The sequence below is a fragment of the Ranitomeya variabilis genome, chromosome 2, assembly GCF_051348905.1.
Source record: "Ranitomeya variabilis isolate aRanVar5 chromosome 2, aRanVar5.hap1, whole genome shotgun sequence".
Taxonomy (NCBI): Eukaryota; Metazoa; Chordata; class Amphibia; order Anura; family Dendrobatidae; genus Ranitomeya; species Ranitomeya variabilis.
The window spans coordinates 893,837,560-893,858,224 of NC_135233.1; the positions used below are offsets into that span (position 1 = coordinate 893,837,560).

The 20,665-nt window shown below is 40.9% G+C and overlaps 1 protein-coding gene across 4 annotated transcripts in view; it reads right to left on the bottom strand.

Moving 5' to 3' along the window:
* Positions 1-945: 945 nt before the first annotated feature.
* The window catches only part of USP13 (ubiquitin specific peptidase 13), a 134,517-nt gene continuing 114,797 nt past the window's right edge, over positions 946-20,665 (bottom strand). For all 4 annotated transcript variants that reach the window (XM_077290459.1, XM_077290456.1, XM_077290458.1 and 1 more), the window contains exons 16-21: positions 16,207-16,233; positions 12,610-12,753; positions 12,148-12,308; positions 9,967-10,129; positions 8,272-8,356; positions 946-1,294 (exon numbers count right to left, since the gene is read on the bottom strand). In XM_077290459.1, coding sequence (XP_077146574.1) covers positions 1,201-1,294; positions 8,272-8,356; positions 9,967-10,129; positions 12,148-12,308; positions 12,610-12,753; positions 16,207-16,233 — 674 coding nt within the window. In that variant the 3' untranslated portion in view covers positions 946-1,200. The remainder of the gene's footprint in view (positions 1,295-8,271; positions 8,357-9,966; positions 10,130-12,147; positions 12,309-12,609; positions 12,754-16,206; positions 16,234-20,665) is intronic.

Consider the following 20,665-nt stretch of genomic DNA (forward strand, 5'->3'; position numbering starts at 1 on the left):
AGCTGCTGATAGTGACCAGTAACATGCCCCAGAATGGAAGGGGTCAGCTATATGCAGAAGGTGCAATTAATAAGAAGCCATGGAAGATGCAGGCAATGGTTACAGTAGAATGATCTCCCGATTGTCCGGGCTTGCTTTGTCCTAATCCTAACTTTTAGAAGGAGCAAATATTCTCTGCATAGCGCTCAGTCAGAACAATATCGGCCATTTATCGGTACTGAGATCTCTGCAGTTCGCATAGGAAAGCAGCCATTTCTGCTTCTTCTACCTTGGCGGGGCATCTGCTCCAGTTTAATATACAGTACTTCGAAGCCTGAATATATTTGCTACAGAAGGGCAGTAATAAAGGGGAAACCCTACAAATGAGGCTGCGAGGGTGTGCGCAACCCTCCGACTCACAACATGCTCTGTAATCCTTGCCGAGCCTCCGCGAGATTCAGTATGTCTGTTTTAGATGGTAAGTAATCCTCCTTACTGCCATGGCTTCACAGAAGGCAATCACAAGACAGTGCGAGCGCATATTCTCAAAAGGGTCCTAATTCTGAACTACATCTAGAACTTTGCCAGCAAAGTACACAGATTGCAAAGAAGGACTTAGCAGAGGCTTAAGGGAGATTACTAAAACAAAAGAAAACGAGATGGAGAATTGGATTTGTTCTCTCGATATATCCCCATCTATTTATATTCTTGTCTATTTATTCCTTTGGAAACATTTGCATATTTCATCTGCATGTGGTGACTGTTGCTTACTGGGGATAAGGCTTCTTAGCTACTGTATACACCTAGGTCAGAGACCGGCATCAGCTCTGCGCCCAAACATTTAGCAAGAGCGCCACCTGCTGAGCATTACTGAGAACTGCATGTAGCACAGCCGAATACATCATTGCATCACGTATTTCAAATGATCAATTCTTTCAAGAGAAAGAGCATTCCTAACGCTTGTCGTAAAGTAAAAGGTAACACACTCATCCATTCCCATTTAAAATTGCACAAAACAATTTACGTTTTTGTGTAGTCGAAATTTCCAGTATTACGCTTAAAGAAGCAGCAAACATTAGTTTTCTTGAAATCAACTATAAATACTGTAGATTTCTCTGGCTTTTCTGGCAGTCCGGCTTTCTTTTGCATATGTAGCTCTTTCTTGGGCTGGTATAAACCTCTTTGGCTTTCTACGGGTCTTTACCCTCCTTTCGTTAAGGCTTAACAAGCTATCCTATGGTAGAAGTAAAGGTAGCCCAAGTCTTTAGGTGGTCGTTCAGATGCTGAAACTTTATGGTCATTGTAAATCACCCATCTGTAAAACAAAAATCAGAAAATCACGGATTGAGATAATGAGCACGGAAATGCTACCCTCGCTCCCTGAATGCCTGATCTTAGTAGGTGGACGAATAGAAATTGCTCAAAATACACCATAAAAATTAAATAAGCTACCAAAATGTGCCAAATTGGCTACTTGAGGTATGTTGTGTACAAATAACATTTTTGAATACGTATTACTGAGTAATAGTGAAATATTTCGAATTGAGAGTCCTTAGTGGTTGATACCTTTTAATGGCTAACTGAAAAGATGGTAACAAATTGCAAGCTTTCGAGACTACTCAGCCTCTTCATCAGGCAAAGACTAAAAGTAATAGTGTGAATATTGGCAAACAAGGGCATTAGTGCCATAATGACTACACAGAGGTGATGATCACATAATATTATCAGTAAGGCTGGAGTCACACTAGCGATTTTAAAATCGGTCCGATTTTGTTCCGGCAAAGTCAGACGAGGGTCATGCGTTTTTCATTTGAGTACAATCCAATTTCTCACACCTAGCACCTGAATTACAGCTGAATGTAGTACGATTGCTATCCTATTGCAATGCAATTTTAACATGAGCTTTTACATACAGCAATTATCTATGGCATGTACACATCGTTTTCAAAGGAAATATTCTTAAACACACACATATACACACAAGCACATATAAATATATATATATATATATATAATTAGATTGGATAAATAGATATGGAAAGCCAGCAATTCATCTGCCGCGTACAGTAAAATCACAGCAGGAGCCGACAGGGTAGAATAGATGGATTACATACAGTAAATACACATAGAATAGAAAGATATATAGAGGTCAGTGACATACAGTATATACAATTAGTACAGTGTGTGTCAGCTTACTGTGCGTGTATTTAATTAAAAGATTATTTTTCTGAAATAAATGGCGTGGGCACCTTTTCTGGGGCAGCTGAGAGCTGATGTTTTTAGCCTGGGGGGTGGTATCCATGGCACCTCCCTAGGCTATTAATATCAGCCCACAGCTGTCTGCATAGCCTTTGCTGATTAATTATAGGGGGACCCTACGTCATTTTTGAGAGGGTCCCCCATTTTAATAGCCAGTAAAGGCTAAGTATTAATAGCTTGGGAAGCTCCATCGGTATTACTCCCTTCCCAGGTATAAACATCTGCCCCCAGCCGTCGGCTTTTTCTCTGCTGGTTAAGAAAATTACGCGGGAGCCCACACCATTTTTTTTTTCAGAAAAATGATCTACTATATAATTGTCTAAGGGTCACTTCCATCTTTCTGTCTGTCTGTAACGGAAATCCCAAGTCGCTGATTGGTCGTGGCTGTTTTGCTGCGACCAATCAGCGACGGGCACAGTCCAGCGGTAAAATGGCCGCTCCTTACTCCCCGCAGTCAGTGCCCCCTCCATACTCCCCTCCAGTCAGCGCTCACACAGGGTTAATGGCAGCGTTAACGGACCGCGTTATGCCGCGGTGTAACGCACTCCGTTAACGCTGCTATTAACCCTGTGTGACCAACTTTTTACTATTGATGCTGCCTATGCCCGTCAGTGCCCGCCGCCCACATACCGTTGTAGCAGTCCGTTAAACCGACTGCGTTACACCGTGGCATAACGCGGTGTAACGCAGTCTGTTAATGCTGCTATTAACCCTATGTGACGAACTTTTTACTATTGATGCTGCCTATGCAGCATCAATAGTAAAAAGATATAATGTTAAAAATAATAAAAAAATAAAAAATCGTGATATTCTCACCTTCTGTCGCCTCCACAGCAGCTTTTCCTGCAGCTCGCGGATGGCTGAATAATATACTACATGGCTGGGCAATAGAATACATGGCTGAACAATATTCTACGTGTCTGGGCAATATACTCTGTGTCTGTGCTATATACTACGTGGGCTGTGCTAAATACTACGTGGCTGGGCAATATACTACGTGGGCTGTGCTATTTACTATGTGGCTGTGCTATATACTACGTAGCTGTGCTATATACTACATGGCTGGGCAATATTCTACGTGGGCTGTGCTATTTACTATGTGGCTGGGCAATATACTACGTGTCTGTGCTATATTCTACGGGCGCTGTGCTATATACTATGTGGCTGGGCAATATACTACGTGGCTGTGTTATATACTACGTGGCTCTGCTATAAACTACGTGGCTGTGTTAAATACTACGTGGGCTGTTATATACTACGTGGGCTGTGTTATACGCTACTTGGCTGTGCTATATTTCTCTGCTGTATCTGTGCATCATGAATCGTGGTATGTGTTAAAGAGGAGGGCCCACTGAGACTCTTTCGCCCGGGGCCCTCAAAAACCTGGAGCCAGCCCTGGCTTCACTGATTGTTTGCGGTCAGCCGGACGTGACCAATCAGCGACAGTCACAGTCTGCCCGCGAATTGGGGCGGAATTTGAACCACGCTTTGCTAATTGGTTGCGGCCAGCCAGCCAAATCTTGTGTATAAATTGCATTATTATGAAAACTTCATAAATAAACTGCATACATATTCTAGAATACCCAATGCGTTAGAATCGGGCCACCATCTAGTCTTTTAATAATGAAATACATGTACAGTAAGCTGGCGTAATGAGGCTATGGAGGGCACCACACAGTAAAATAAAAGGGGATACACCTGTGGTCCACACTAACACATAACGAATATAGACCAAAGAAAAAGCTGCGGACCAATACCAGGGATCACCACGAATATTTAGAAAATGTTATTAGTAGAACACAAAACAGACCAGTACGATAAAAACATTTAAAAAGTCACTAACATGACATCAGCTCAAGTGGCTCTTAATAAAGCCAGAAGGCCCCTCTCCCATATGCCCAAATGTCAAGGTGCATACATGGCTAAAGAATAACATGCATACATGTAAACACAAATAGCTAAACAACTTGTGGAAAGTACATTTTCACATAAATAAAGTGCTTATGTCTTCAAAATATGGCACAGATAAACAGTACACACAAGGAGTAACAAATGAGCACAAATGCATGCAAAAAATAGAAACAAACAAGCCAAAGAATAGATGCTCAAAAAACGGGCCTAAACAAATACTGGGAGCTTCAATAGTACAAACAGGATAACCCCTTTCTACAATAGAACATGACCGCTGAATAGAGCCATGACCCGCAGGCAATAGGCAGGCAGGGTACCAGAATGTTAGAAGCTGCCAATAACCCAAAAGAAGAACCCGGCAGAGCAATACCTAGACGGCCATATAGTAGGGGAGCCTTTCTTGTATCTATCTATGTAATATATATACCGTATATACTCGAGTATAAGCCGAGATTTTCAGCCCAAATTTTTGGGCTGAAAGTGCCCCTCTTGGCTTATACTCGAGTCATGGTCGGCGGTGCGGACGGCGGGTGAGGGGGAGAGCGGACTGTCGCATACTCACCTGCTCCTGGCGCTCCTAACGCTGTCCCATGGTCTCCCGCGCTGCAGCTCTTCCTCTATTCAGCGGTCACGTGGTACCGCTGATTAAATTAATGAATATGGACTCCCATAGGGGTGGAGCCGCATATTCATTACTGTAATGAGCGGTACCAGTGACCGCTCATTACAGGAAGAAGCTGCGGTACCATGGGACAGGCAGGGACAGCGTCAGGAGCCGCAGGAGCAGGTGAGTATTTCATATTCACCTGTCCACGTTCCATCCGCCGGGCGCCGCTCCGTCTTCCCGTCCTCTTGCTGTGACTGTGCAGGTCAGAGGGCGCGATGACGTATTAGTGTGTGCGCCACCCTCTGCCTGAACAGTCAGTGCGGAGAGACGGGACGCTGAGGAGCAGCGAGGAGGTGAGTATGTCATTTTTTTTTATTGCAGCAGCATTACATGTGGCACAATGCTATATGGGGCATCTATGGGGCCATAAAGAACTGCATGGAGCATTATATGGGGCATCTATGGGGCCATAACTGCATGGAGCATTATATGGGGCGTCTATGGGGCCATAACGGCATGGAGCATTATATGGGCATTATATGGGGCCTTAAAGAACTGCATAGTTCGGCCTCACTCAATGGTCTTCTGCAGCCACTCACAAAGATGGTCACACACTGGACCTCATCTTCACCCGCCTCTGCTCCCTATCTAACCTCTCTAACTCACCTCTTCCTCTCTCTGACCACAACCTTCTCACATTCTCATCTCTCTCCACTCCATGTCTAGAGTCCCCACCCCACAAACTTTCACACCCTCGCAGAAATCTTAAACATCTTGACCTACATTCATTCTCTGAATCCCTCCTACCTCTCACTGACATAAGTTCCATACACAATGCGGATGACGCTGCCGCTCTATATAACACCACAATAGCTGTAGCTTTGGAATCTGCTGCCCCACTTACACATACCAAAGCTCGCAAAATCAACAGACAGCCCTGGCACACCAGCCTGACCAAGGAACTGAGGCGAGCTTCCAGGGCTGCTGAGCGCAGATGGAAAAGATCCCACTCCAACGACCACTTAATCGCATTCAAACAGTCCCTCACTACTTTCAAGACCGCACTCGCCACAGCTAAACAAACCTACTTCTCATCTCTCATATCCTCCCTGTCTCACAACCCTAAACAGTTATTCAACACATTCAATTCTCTCCTCCGTCCCCCAGCACCTCCTCTCTCCCCACTTATCTCTGCTGAAGACTTTGCCTCATTCTTCAAGCAGAAGATTGATAACATCAGAGACAGTTTTGGTCAACAAGCCCCAGAGCCCTTCCTCCCAACTTCCCTACCCTCCACCTCCAAAACCAACTACTCCACCATTACAGAAGATCAACTCGCCACTCTACTCTCAAGATCGCATCTCACCACCTGTGCACTTGACCCGCTCCCATCCCACCTCATCCCAAACCTCACCACAATCTTCATCCCAACCCTAACCCATCTCTTCAACCTATCACTAACAAATGGTGTTTTCCCCTCAAGCTTTAAACATGCCTCCATCACACCTATCCTCAAAAAGCCCTCTCTTGACCCACCCTCTGTATCTAGCTATCGCCCTATATCACTTCTCCCCTATGCCTCAAAACTACTGGAACAACACGTCTACCTTGAACTGTCCTCCCATCTCTCTTCTTGCTCCCTCTTTGACCGCTTACAATCTGGCTTCCGGTCACACCATTCCACTGAAACTGCCCTAACTAAGGTCACCAATGACCTCTTAACCGCCAAGAGCAAGCGACACTACTCTGTCCTCCTCCTCCTCGACCTGTCGGCTGCCTTTGACACAGTGGACCATTCCCTATTATTACAGACCCTCTCATCCCTTGGCATCACAGACTTGGCCCTATCCTGGATCTCATCATACCTAACAGACCGGACATTCAGCGTCTCCCACTCACACACCACCTCCTCACCTCGCCCCCTATCTGTCGGAGTCCCACAAGGTTCAGTCCTTGGGCCCCTGCTCTTCTCCATTTACACCTTTGGCCTGGGACAGCTCATAGAATCTCATGGCTTTCAGTATCACCTCTATGCTGATGACACACAGATCTACATCTCTGGACCAGATATCACCTCCCTACTAACCAGAATCCCTCAATGTCTGTCCACTGTTTCATCCTTCTTCTCCGCTAGATTTCTGAAACTTAACATGGACAAAACAGAATTCATCATCTTTCCCCCATCTCACGTGACCCCCCCAACGAACCTATCCATTACAGTAAATGGCTGCCCACTCTCCCCAGTCCCACAAGCTCGCTGCCTCGGGGTAATCCTTGACGCTGATCTCTCCTTCAAACCACATATCCAAGCCCTTTCCACTTCCTGCCGACTTCAACTCAAAAATATTGCACGAATCCGTTCATTCCTCAACCAAGAATCTGCAAAAACCCTAGTCCATGCCCTCATCATCTCTCGCCTTGACTACTGCAACCTTCTGCTCTGTGGCCTCCCCTCAAACACTCTCGCACCCCTCCAATCTATTCTAAACTCTGCTGCCCGACTAATCCACCTGTCCCCCCGCTATTCTCCGGCCTCTCCCCTCTGTCAATCCCTTCACTGGCTCCCCATTGCCCAGAGACTCCAGTACAAAACCCTAACCATGACGTACAAAGCCATCCACAACCTGTCTCCTCCTTACATCTGCGACCTCATCTCCCGGTACTTTCCTACACGCAACCTCCGATCCTCACAAGATCTCCTTCTCTACTCCCCTCTTATCTCCTCTTCCCACAATCGCATACAAGATTTCTCTCGCGTATCACCCCTACTCTGGAACCCTCTACCACAACACATCAGACTCTCGCCCACCATCGAAACCTTCAAAAAGAATCTGAAGACCCACCTCTTCCGACAAGCCTACAACCTGCAGTAACCACCGATCGACCAAACCGCTGCATGACCAGCTCTACCCTCACCTACTGTATTCTCACCCATCCCTTGTAGATTGTGAGCCTTCGCGGGCAGGGTCCTCTCTCCTACTGTACCAGTTATGACTTGTATTGTTCAAGATTATTGTACTTGTTATTATGTATACCCCTCCTCACTTGTAAAGCGCCATGGAATAAATGGCGCTATAACAATAAATAATAATAATAATAATAATAATAATAATAATAGAGCATTATATGGGGCTCCTGATTCAATATGGATATTCAAAAACACTTAACCTACTGATGTCTCAATTAATTTAACTTTTATTGGTATCTATTTTTATTTTTGACATTTACCGGTAGCTGCTGCATTTCCCACCATAGGTTTATACTCGAGTCAATAAGTTTTCCCAGTTTTTTGTTGCAAAATTAGGGGGGGGGTCGGCTTATACTCGAGTATATACGATATATATATATATATATATATATATATATATATATATTTATATATATATATATATATATATATATATATATATATACACACACACTGTATAGATTGCATTTGTCCCGATTTCATTGCAAGTGGGAATGAGCCCTAACACAGAACACCATGTGTAACCAGCAGGTTGTCTCACATTTACCTTCCTTCCTTTTTGATATGACACACATAATGCCCAGACATCGTCGATGTTCCAATATGGCTGATAAAGGCAAACAGTTCATATCCTAGAAACAAAAAAAAACAACATCAAGCCCTTCCTTTCAAAAACAAGACAGTTTGCCCCTATCTAACGGCCTGGGACAGCACTTGTAACTCAGGTATTATGGCTTTAGTTGTTAGATAGGGATTTTTGTATTTCCGTCCTGATAATGTAGTAAAAGTAACTAATATTGGATCCAAACATATACCAAGGTAAAAGACTACTGACCCGATGAAAGGTCTTCTTTAAAAGTAAAAGTGGTCAGATTTTGCTCGTATTTTATTGTGCTTCCTCTCATGAGCATTCCACTTTTCTTTTATCAGTTGACCATATAGTTCTAGAGATCTAAGCCTTTTTATTTAGTGCTTGTATTTTTGGTCTTTACTAATGGGGTGGTGCTCATAGAGTTCCATGGGGCTTAGTAAAATCCTCAACATAATACTAAATCAAAATGCCCGTATCTCAGGTACTGTATGACAGATTTAAAGAAAAAATAATACTATGTGTATGTATGTATGTATGTATGTATGTATGTGTGTGTGTGTGTATGTGTGTGTGTGTGTGTGTGTGTGTGTGTGTGTGTGTGTGTGTGTGTGTGTGTGTGTGTGTGTGTGTGTGTGTGTGTGTGTGTGTGTGTGTGTGTGTGTGTGTGTGTGTGTGTGTGTGGCCTACCGCCTCAACATACTTCTCTAACTAGCCCTGTGTTGCCCATTCAAGATTTTCTTCTAAACCATGACCCTCGTATCATCTGTTCTCACACCCTTTATGCATTTAATAGCCCTCTGTGTCTGTACTTTTACATTCTGGTTGGTTGGTAATTGGTTCATGCAGCATTGTATGAACACCCCATGTATTACATTGATGGCTGGACCGTACAATGCAAGTAATTGTTACCATCCACCTCTCCTGTGTCCCCCATTTCCTCATAGATTGTAAGCTTGCGAGGAGGGCCCTCATTCCTCTTGGTATCTGATTTATGTCATTATTGTTATGCTGTAATGTCTATTGTCTGTACAAGTCCCCTCTAAATATAAAGTGCTGTGGAATATGTTGGCGCTATAGAAATAAAATTATTATGCGTATGTGTGTATGTATATACCGTATATTTACTGTATACACACACATATAACCTACGCCTAATCAGTAGCCGGGTGACAATGTCATTGTAGCCAGGGGACTACTGGACAAACGCCATCAACTAAAAAAATGGATAAGTTATAGCTCTCAAAATATGGGGACTGAAGCCAATGTTTTAACTTTTTTTTTAATGTTTTTAAGTTTTATACCATACTGACCAAAAAAAAAAGAAACCAAATCATTTTTAACATAAAAAATAGTGTAAAAAAGAAAAAAAAAATATGGCGGAATTGCTGGCTAATTTTAAAATTCCACCTCACCTGGAATTTTTATTTCTACATTTTAAGTAAATTACACAGTAAAATAAATGGGGTCATTCAACACTACAACACATACAGCAAAAAAACAAGCCCTCAAACAACTGTCTCAACAGAAAAATAAATATATAAAATTATTGCTTTTGAAGGGCCAGGAGGAAAAAGAGAAAAAACAAAGTGTTATTGATCCTATTGCTGTAGAGAATAAGCCATCAGTAACAAGCAGCATCGCTCTTCTTACTTCCATTCCCGTCTTTGACTCGAGGTCCGTCTTCATTATTAGTTAGGATTCCATTTGATTGCTGATTGTTTTCAGCATCCACAGATTCTGAAGTATTTGCAGCTTCATCTTCACATTCGGGATGCGAGAATATCCAGTCCAAGGCTCGTTCTAGATTGTTGTTCTAGGATGGGAGAGGAAAAAGCTAGTTTAAAAATATCGGAATTTTTAGCAAAAAATGGCTTCTAATTGATCTGAAAAATTTTAGAAACGATATTATCCAGAGTCCCACTTCTGGGCCATGAACCTATCTAGAGAATGGTGGCCAAATGCGTGCTGCCCAGTAATGAGGAGGCGGTCGCGCATGCTCAGCTCTCCGATCCATTTCATGGGAGCCCCAAAATCTGCCCTGCCAGTTTGTTTGGCAACTTTTGATGCGAAGGCTCTGTTCAGATGAGGGTCTCGCACTCATTTTTTACATCTGTACTCTGTAGGCTGAACATAATGTACACTAATTTTGGAATTTGGTTGTACAATAGATTTAGGTGTTTTAGTACTATACAAATTAAATAAATGCTTACCAGACTAAAAATTCCTTTTAGCGACCTTCATACCCCTTAAAGGGAATCTGCCAGTAGGTTTTTGCTACCTCATCTGAGAGCAGCATGATGTAGGAAAAGAGACCCCGATTCCAACGATGTATCTCTTAGTTTACTGGGTGCAGCAGTTGTCTGTTTTTTGACGCAGCATGTGGCAGAGCTCAGAAAGCTAACCCCGCCAACACCACAGCTTTCTATGTACATTGTCTATTGACAGTGAACTACTTATCAGAGGAGGGGGCGTGGTCGGACCAGAGCTCATGTGCACTGTGGTCCAGGCAGTGATAATCTCCTGGTGCTAAAACTATCATTGTATGGAAACAACAGCACACAGCATAATAAGTGACATCACTGGAATCTGTGTCTCAGCTGCTACCTCATGCTGGCCGCAGATTACATAGCAAAAACCTGCTTACCAATTCTCTTTAAATGGACATAAATGGTCTTCTCCATTATAACAAAACCTCTTTCCAAATATACTATTAAGGAATGAGTTATTACAGAACAGATTGGTTGCAAATATTAAGTATTTTGAGTGCCTGCCCTATCCTGCACTACATTGCTGATCCAAAGGGTTACTCTTTGCTCAATTCCCATGCACTATACCCAAGATTACATTTTAACAAGCAGGGATTGTTCAAAGCCAACAACCCCTTAAAGGGATTCTGTTCATTAAGGAAAAATATAGCACCTTGCTGTTATGTAACCTGCTGGAAACTGTGTCAAGAAGAAAGATTGCCTTTCCTGCAACTAAAGCATCACTATTGTAATTTGCAATTCCCTCACTGGATAAACGCTACATCAGATTGTATTTTTCTCCTGTGAGATTGCTTAAATACAAGGTTGCAATAGAAAGTCAATGTAGGCAGCATTGTTAGTGGGCTATATCATCACAATGTTGCCCTGACACTATAGACTTTACAGAGGTCTCTGAGTTAGAATCAATATAGCACGTGCTGTATTCACTGACAAGCATGCAGTAAACTATATCTTTTACTACATACTCAAGTCCTATCCAGGCACAGGGACCCTGTTTAAAAGGAAATTATGTTTCTTACTTTGAGCCACACTTCTTAGCTACCAGTAACTATAGTAGCCCTAATGATGTATTTTTTCTTAAATCTTAGGAATATGGTTACACGGGAACTACTATTTACTTTATTTTACTTCCTTCTCTCCCAGAGACTATATTGCAGTGTGATTTAATGCTCCTTTAGAAGCCCCTTACAACTGCTGCTCAGCAAGATCAGTACACTACATTCTAACATTACATGCACAGAACTTTTCTCATATGAGTATAGAGTTGGGGAACAGAGATGCTCAGACAAGGGAATTCCCGTACTCTAATTGTTTGAATATAGTGTAAGGACCTTGTTGAGCAGCAATTAAAAGGAGCTTCTAGAGTAGCATAAACGTGGCCTGGAAATCAGCACAAATATTCATAACTTTGTGATGCCATGAGGATATTAACCTTTTTTCTAGTTTAGTTACTCTTTAAAATAATTTTTGATAAACACAGATCATTATAACTACTGCTTGGGCCTTACTTTACATTGCAGTATACTGAAGCTTCATGTTTTTTTTATGCTGTAAAGTAACTTACTGTTGCCCTCAATGCCTGAAAAGCTTGATTTCTCTGGAAACCCATGGATGTGATGAGAGCTACAATTTCTTCTGGTGGTTGGTTGACTTGTGCGGACAGTCCATAGGACGGTTGGGCTGATGCAGTCGCAAACCCTGGGATGTTTAATGGTTCTGCAAAATCTAATGAGGAACACAGAACGTATTTATTCCAAAATGTCAACCTTTTAAGAATTTCAAGGCTTACGTTCTAAAAAGCAAACTGAAAAACAAAAGGTTTTGAACCCATGTCCCCAGCCTCGACCTAAAACTGAACATATGTCCTAGTTGAATACTTTATAATAACAAGAATTAACAGACTCCCCACTATTTCCATGATCTATTCCTATAATCTTTGGGTCCTTAGAAATTCTCTATTAACGCTAATAGCAGAGAATCTTAACCCATACTTGTTCATCCACAGCCTCATTGTTACTTTACTGACCAGGATCTTCCATGTGTGCAATTATCCAGTTGAAAGCTAATTCTGCACCCATGCTTCCAGTGTAGTACACAGCCTTTCGACAAGCCTCCAGAGGAAAACCCATCTCCGCCAGCTGCATGACTGACGACTCGTCTATATCTGGAGCTGAAATACATTGGAGGAGAGGCATTCAGCACTCCAGATTCTGGAGCCATTGCTTCGAGCTAATGATGTGGCAACATGGAATATAGGTATAGCCAATGCCATAAGTTACAAACGCCACAACTATAGCTACACCCAATAGGAAATTATTTAAATTGTTCTACTGCTCTACTGATCCTATTAAGGTTCCATTATTTAACTGTAGAGGATTTGAAGCCAAAAGGACTTGAGAAAATTGAAAAGCGTAAAGAAAGATGGCTTTAATTTTTTTTTTTTAATCTATAGTACACATGAAAATAATAACGTTTATAATATATTTTATAAGAAAAATTAGCTTCTTTCTCCTCCTGGATGGATTATTCATTCTCCTAATTCACAATTTACAGGTAAAATGTGTCTTCGGTGACTAGAGACTTTCCAATTACTGAGATAGGAGATGACAGTTGGTGCTTATAAGGTTCTATACTGAACGGTAACAGAATGTTTGCCTCCAGCTCTTTCCTCCTTTTCTCTACAGATTTTTAATAACGGCCATCTCCCATCTTAATATTGGGATCATTTGTCTTCACTGAATTCAGATTTTACACATGAATTTAGAATGAAACATCAGTCCAGGAGGGGAAAGAAGCAGATTCCTCTGATAAGGTAGGTTACAAAGTTGCTTATTTTCATTTATACTATTGACTTATTGAATATAATAACCAACATATTAATTTTTCATCCCAACAGACATATCTCATGGCAATTGTTTATATCTGTATAGATTATGATGAGCTAACTCAAACCACAATGGATATTAGTGGTGGAGGGGGGTGTTCCAGGCTACGAAGAAAAATCTGCAGTCAGTCAATGTGACAGCATACTGCAGAATCATGATAGTGTACAATACACACACAGTCACGATTCTCGAGTGGGCGGCCACATTATTGTGATCATTTGCCAATTAGATTCTTCTCCTCCACTTCTCTCAATGCTCTGAGTGATGAAGCTAACAATCTCGTTGGCATGTGACCCACAAGTATGCAAATCGCATACCTGTGGACATGTGACACACAGCTTGCACTGGTAATACAGGGGAATCATGACAGTGTGCGCATTGCATATGCATCAGTTTTCCACATTTTTTCCAATTTTCTTTCTAAGAGATATTTTAAATTGAGCTTGCCCATTTCCGCTTATTTTCCTTGTCTAGGACAGGTCTAGAATCAATGGTTTGTACTGGCGATAGCCTTCCTCCTTTTTGAAAGATTAATTTTTTGTTTCTTAATTCACATCTGGTGTCTCCCATAAGGTCACAGAAGACCTTTTGAAGATACAGTATTTTAACATTTAAAGGGAATCTGTCACCCCATTTTTGGCCTATAAGCTACAGCCACTGCCATCAGGGGCTTATCTACAGCATTCTGTAATGCTGTAGATAAGCCCCTGATGTAACCTGAAAGATAGGAAAAACAAGTTAGATTATACTCACCCAGGGGCGGTCCCGGTTCGGTCCCGTCCGATGGGCGTCACGGTCCAGGTCCAGCGCCTCCCATGTTCATACGATGATGTCCTCCTCTTTGCTTCCTGTCGCGGCTCCTGTGCAGGCGTACTTTATCTGCCCTGTTGAGCCGGGCCTCTCTGACCTTTCCCTGCACACTGCAGTACTTTGCTCTGTCCTCAACAGGGCAGGTAAAGTACGCTTACGCAGGAGCCGCGGCAGGAAGCAAGGAGGATGACTACATCGTATAAAGATGGGAGGCACCGGACCCGGACTGAGAAGCCCATCGGACCCGAATGGAATCTTATAGGGGCTGAACTATTGGCAAATCTAAGAGGCTGATTTTTTATGGGGCTCCAACAACTTCTGCTTTCTTCCGCATCCCGACAATCACTAGTACAACAATTAGTTAATCATGCGTCATGCCTTGTTTCCCAGATCAATAATCTGTCAATCATGATTTTGCAGCAGAGATTTTTTTTTTGCTATGTAATCTAGACATCAAGGTCATTGGATTATATGTGGCCTTTTAGGTCATTGGGGATCTGTGGTAGTTACTATTATTAAGGGGTCAAAAATCAAAGGGGTGAGCTATTAACACCGATTTTCTCAGCAGAAACACTATTACACTGACAAATGGGAGTATAAACTGAGAAGAGGAGAAATAATAAGGCACCTGGCACTTTAAAAGGATTTTTACATTTCCAATTGTTGGTTGGCTCCACTGTAATGGGCTGATCAGAAGTTGGCCTGCTGATGGGACCCTTTAATAATCAGTTGTAATTTGTAGAGGGAAATAACAACAAGTGTTTAGAGAGGTTGTGCAGCTCCTTTCCCTTCTGCCCGATCCAACATTAGGCAAGGAGAGATTTCGAGGCACACCAAGCAGGATTGTTGGAGAGCCAGAGAGATAGGGGTACACCCGCTCAGCTTTGTCTAACGGATACAGAATCAAAGCCCCATCAACTCAAAGTTTCCAAATAAAATATTGAAAAAGTGTTTTTTTAACCATTTTACCAACTTAATAACAAGAAAAATAGATATTAAATGCATAAAATACACTTAAGTCCTTATATTTAAAATTTCTCACCTTATGGACTCCGTTTCTCCCTGGTGCCATGATAATTTTATTGAACATAACGTAAGGTTACAGAAAGAAACAGTACTTAATGGTAGGAACACTGTGGATTATGATGATCATAGCCTCAAGCCACCTTTATAAAGGATTATTTTTCTGTCATTAGTTAGAACTAAAAATATAATTTTTCCAGGAATTTCCTTAAAGCGGTATTCTAAAGTTAACTCTTGAGCAGCTCAGAGATCTGCAGTCTCCTTACTTTCTGGTTACTTGAGGGGTGAGCACTCCTCTTTGAGTGGCAGTTTTGGTCAGGGGCTCTGTTTTGCTAGAACACATTAACGTTCTGTCAGTGCTTGTTCGAAGTCTACTCTGTTACCACTATATTTAGATGTAGAGATAACAGGAACTTTGAACAAGCAGACAGCTCAGGAAAGTGATCCTAGTTTAGGGGAATTGCTCTGAAAACTGCCCATGCTTGGGCTAGGGGACTGTGATTCTACAGGTCTGATAACAGCACCTTGGTCAGGAGCTTAGAGGGAGGGAGAGTGGGTAACTGCTGTATCAAAATCAATGGGCTGGAGAGAGCTGATTGGGATGTAATAAGAACTCCTTCTCTGTAATGTAACTACTGTGCACACTTGACCAGACACTGATGAACAAGCTCCTTGGAAACAAGCTGTACACTATGTACGATAAAGTCAGTCATTGCAGGAGAATGACATCACATAGAAACAACAAGTCAATTGTAAACTTGTAAATCTTGCTGTCTAACTAAAGCAATTTAAAAAAAACTTGCATGTATCCTTTTAACTATACTTTTATTAGATTGCATATACATTGCACATAAAGATACTGCAGTGCATGTTAATTAGGTACATTGATATGAGTAAAATCATACCTTCCATGAAATGGTTCCTGAAACAATCTGAAAATAAATAACAGAATTCAAAAGAGGTTTTCAATGTGACAGCAGAAAATAGAACTAAAGACGTAAATGTAAAGAAGCACCCAAAAACTTTTGGAGGGTCTGGCAGTACTTAACTTCTCTTATATAAAAAATTAGAACCCAGCCACATATAAGTCAAAAGATGGACAAAACAAAAACTCCCCAGCAATATATATGATAATCCGAAAAAAGGAGTCATAGAGTTGTCTTTAAAGGTACAAAAAAGTAACATATTTATTAACAACCATTAATATTAAAATGCTAATAGTAAAGTACACACTCAGAGTCGTAACAGAATAATGCTGTGAATCATGGAAACAGGTAAACAAAGTCCACAGGTCATACCTACAGTATACGCCTAGAGAGCCCAGGTAAACACAGTGAGTAAGTGGAAATACCAGCTTACTAATCCCACCGAAGATACATGTAAGGTGAAAGACTAACAATTTATAAAAGACCGGGCCTCACCCATGTTAGACGTGGTGTGTACCTGTGGAACCGCCAGCCCCTACGCACGTTTCGCGTAGGCTTCTTCGGGGGGCTGTCAACTTCTCTTATATAGTAGTGTTGTTAAATCAGGAATAAACACCTGAAAGGAATGTATGAGCCTCCGTTTCGTTCCTCAGCCGTACTATGTGACCCACAGCAAGAATGACACATCGTCTTCAGTATGGACTGGAAGGGAGACTCGCATTGCATTCCTATGAGATTCAGATCAGTGCTCTCTTAGAAAGGCTGCAGTCACATATCCGGGTGAATTTTTACAAACGGATAGTTTTTCATCCAAGGCACATACATGATGAATCAGTTTTTCTTTTTTTTTTTTTTTTTTATAATGAAGCAAGAAGTCTGACCTTTAATTTATCCATTGACATAACAAATTGGTCAGTTTTCATTCCGTGTTTCACTCTTTTTCAATTAAAGTATGGTTTTTGTATGGATCAATGCAAGTATGGGTCGGCGTGCTGTCTGAGGTAAAAATAAAAATATAAAACAGACATGGACCTGTCACATGGAAGTACAATGTTATGGAGACAGACTGACTTTTGGGCTATACAGAAGAAGATGTAGGTTTCAGATAACAAAAAATAGAAGCTAGTATATCGGATCACCCACTGTTGAAAAATGCCTTGAATTGAGCTGTGGTGCATGGAGGCTCCAAACTGGCTTCTGGACGTAGATCTAGCAGCAAAATGGAAAAATCCCGCATCCGCAGGAAATTAGGTAATTATATTAAAACATTATTTTATTAGCAACATCATTAAAAAAGGGGAAAATTAAAAATCAAAACAAAGAATAAAAGGACATGGGTCTACAGGTTTCAAGCATAACTGCTCTTAGTCCTGACAACAGATGTTTCCATTGACTGGTAATACATAGAAAAAAAAAAACTGAGAAAAAACAATGAGAAGAAAAAAAACACAACATGGAATTTTATTTGGGGTTTTAAGAGTGATAAAATCTCCAATGGATAGAAGTATGCAAAGAAATAAAAAACATGACCGATATCAAAAACTAGAACTGTCAATAAAGGTATATTCAGTCTGTTTTGTAGTTCAAACCTTTGGGAAATCTGGTGTTTTGATTGTTAGAATCCAATGTGCTTGTTTGAGTAAGATTTTTGTCCAATCTCCTCCCGTATGTGGACAATTCACTATCAATGTCAGTAATCGCCAGCGACAATACATCTCCCTGGTGTTTTTCCATAAAGTGCCTGGATATGCCCAGTGAGGAGCATTTTAATTTTCATTTCTACCAAAATGCATCTTTGTAAACATATGATTAGAACGCCTCATTTTTCTTTAAGTAGCTCCCCCATCACCTTCAATATTAACTCCTTTATAAATTGTAACACCCCCATGTTGTGTATTTGGTGGAATGCCATACATGCAATGTACAATAATATATAAGTACAACATGTATGATTAAAGTCAGAATTGCAGAACATGTACACAATGCCATATTTAACCCACTGATAATGAAATGCTGCTTACTGGGCATATCCAGGCATTTTCTGGAAAAACACCAGGGAGATGTATCTTCGCTGGCGATTACTGGCATTGATAGTGAATCGTTCACATACGGGAGGAGATTGGACAAAGCCCTTACTTAAACAAGAAGCACACTGGATTCTAACAATCAAAACAACAAATTTCCCAAAGGTTTGAACTACAAAACAGATTGATTATACCTTTATTGACAGGTCTAGTTTTTGATACCGGTCACGTTTATTCTTCTTTGCATACTTATCCATTGGAGATTTTATCAGTCTTCGAACCCCAAATAAAATTCCATGTTGTGTCTTTCTTCTCATTGGTTTTTCTCAATTTTATTTTTCTATATATTACTAGTTAATGAAATCTCTTGCATCCAATCCTAACGTGCACATATTCTACTAATTGTGGTGCGCTTTTCCAATGTGGTTTTCTTTCTCTTTGCACGTTTTGATTTTTAATTTTTCCCTTTTTTTTTTTAAACCATGTTGCTAATAAAATAAGGTTTTAATATTCTTACCTCATTTCCTATGGATGTTGGATTTTTCCATTTTGCTGCTGTAGATTTCAGATAGAGTGAAGTCACGTTCAGTATTTTACATCAGTATGTGTAAGCCAAAACCAGGAGTGGGTGATAATACAGAAGTGGTGACTGGTTTTGGCTTACACATACTGAGGTAAAATACTGAACATGTGAACACGGCCTAAGGGTCATTTAATGTAGCTGAGGAATGAATGGAGGCTGATAAATCTGGAATGAAGAACTCGGTATACGATCGGCATTAACACATTTTTAAATAACAGATGTGAAAGTATATATATGACAGCTGATTCATGGTGCCCGAACAACAAGCACCATGAATCACACACTGCCCGTCTTTTCAGGCAGGTATGTGCTACTCCGCAGCATTTCAGTGAAAACAAACATTTAAAACCCATCCGAGGACCATGCCGCTTGAGTGACTAGTGTATTTTATTTTGGTAAAATCGCTGATTTATCTACTGCAGGTCTACCAGTTTTCTGAATGAACCCACCCACATCACTGACTGGCAGCTGTCTGTGTACACTGTGCAAAGGCAGAAAGCTGCCAATCAGTAGTAGAGGCAGCATTATACAGGGCTCATGAAGATGGAGGGCTACAGAGGAGCAGGTGACAAGGCTGGAATCAAGGTCCCTGCCTCTACATTATGCTGCTCTCCGATTTATCATCATCATGTTGTAAGACTTGTTAAAGCGTCTCACATAATTTGAATACTTTTTCCCATTAAGCAATGCCTCTACAACTCCATACCTTAACTCCATACTTTAACCCCTTCGCATGTTCGTCATATGTCGCATCTCTGCCTTTGAAGTGGGCCTGTACGCTGAGCCTACATCTGATTTATTCAGCCATCAAGTGCTTTTAACAGCTGTGGGTGGACTGGAGCTCCGCCCGTAGCTGTTAACCTGATAAATCCCACATCTCTGACAGCAGCATTTAACAATTTTTTATGTTTTTAAAAATATGAAAAAAAACCAAAACACAAAAGTTTCAAATCAAATTTAAACGATTTAAAAATATATAAAAAATACACATCAAATCAAAACAGTCGTATCAGTAAAAAAAAAAAAAAAATTTTGCTCAGTGTGCAAAAATTAAGCCATCACACACCACTATATCCCAAAAATTGAAAGAGATATGGGTCTCTGAAAATGGCTACACAAGAAACGTGTTTTTTTTAATGAATTTCCAATTTTTTTTTCACCAATTAAATAAAAAAAAAAAACTATACATATTTGGTATCTACGTAATTATGCTAACCTGCAGAATTCTAATGCCAGGTCAGTTTAACCCCCCTTAAACCCCAGAGATATTTCCTTTTTTGTGTTTTCGTTTTTTGCTCCCCTTCTTCCCAGAGCCATAACTTTTTTATTTTTTGGTCAAAATGGCCATGGGAGGGCTTTTGCGGGACGAGTTGTACTTTTGAACGACACCATTGGTTTTAAATTATCGTGTACTGGAAAACAAGAAAACTATTCAAAAAAAGTCCAATCCCATAGTTGTTTTTTGTTTTGCTTTTCTACTATGTTCACTAAATGCTAAAACTGACCTGCCATTATGATTCTCGAGGTCATTACGAGTTCATAGACACAAAACATGTCTAGGTTCTTTTTTATCTGAGTGGGGAAAAGAAAAATTCCAAACTTCGTTAAAATAAATAAATAAATAAATAAATTGCGCCATTTTCCAATACCTGTAGCGTCTCCATTTTCCGTGATCTTGGGTTGGATGAGGACTTATTTTTTGCGTGCCGAGATGACGTTTTTAATGATACCATTTTGGTGCAGATATGATCTTTTGATCGCCCGTTACTGCATTTCAATGCAATGTTGCAGCGACCAAAAAAAACCTTAATTCTGGTGTTTTTACTTTTTT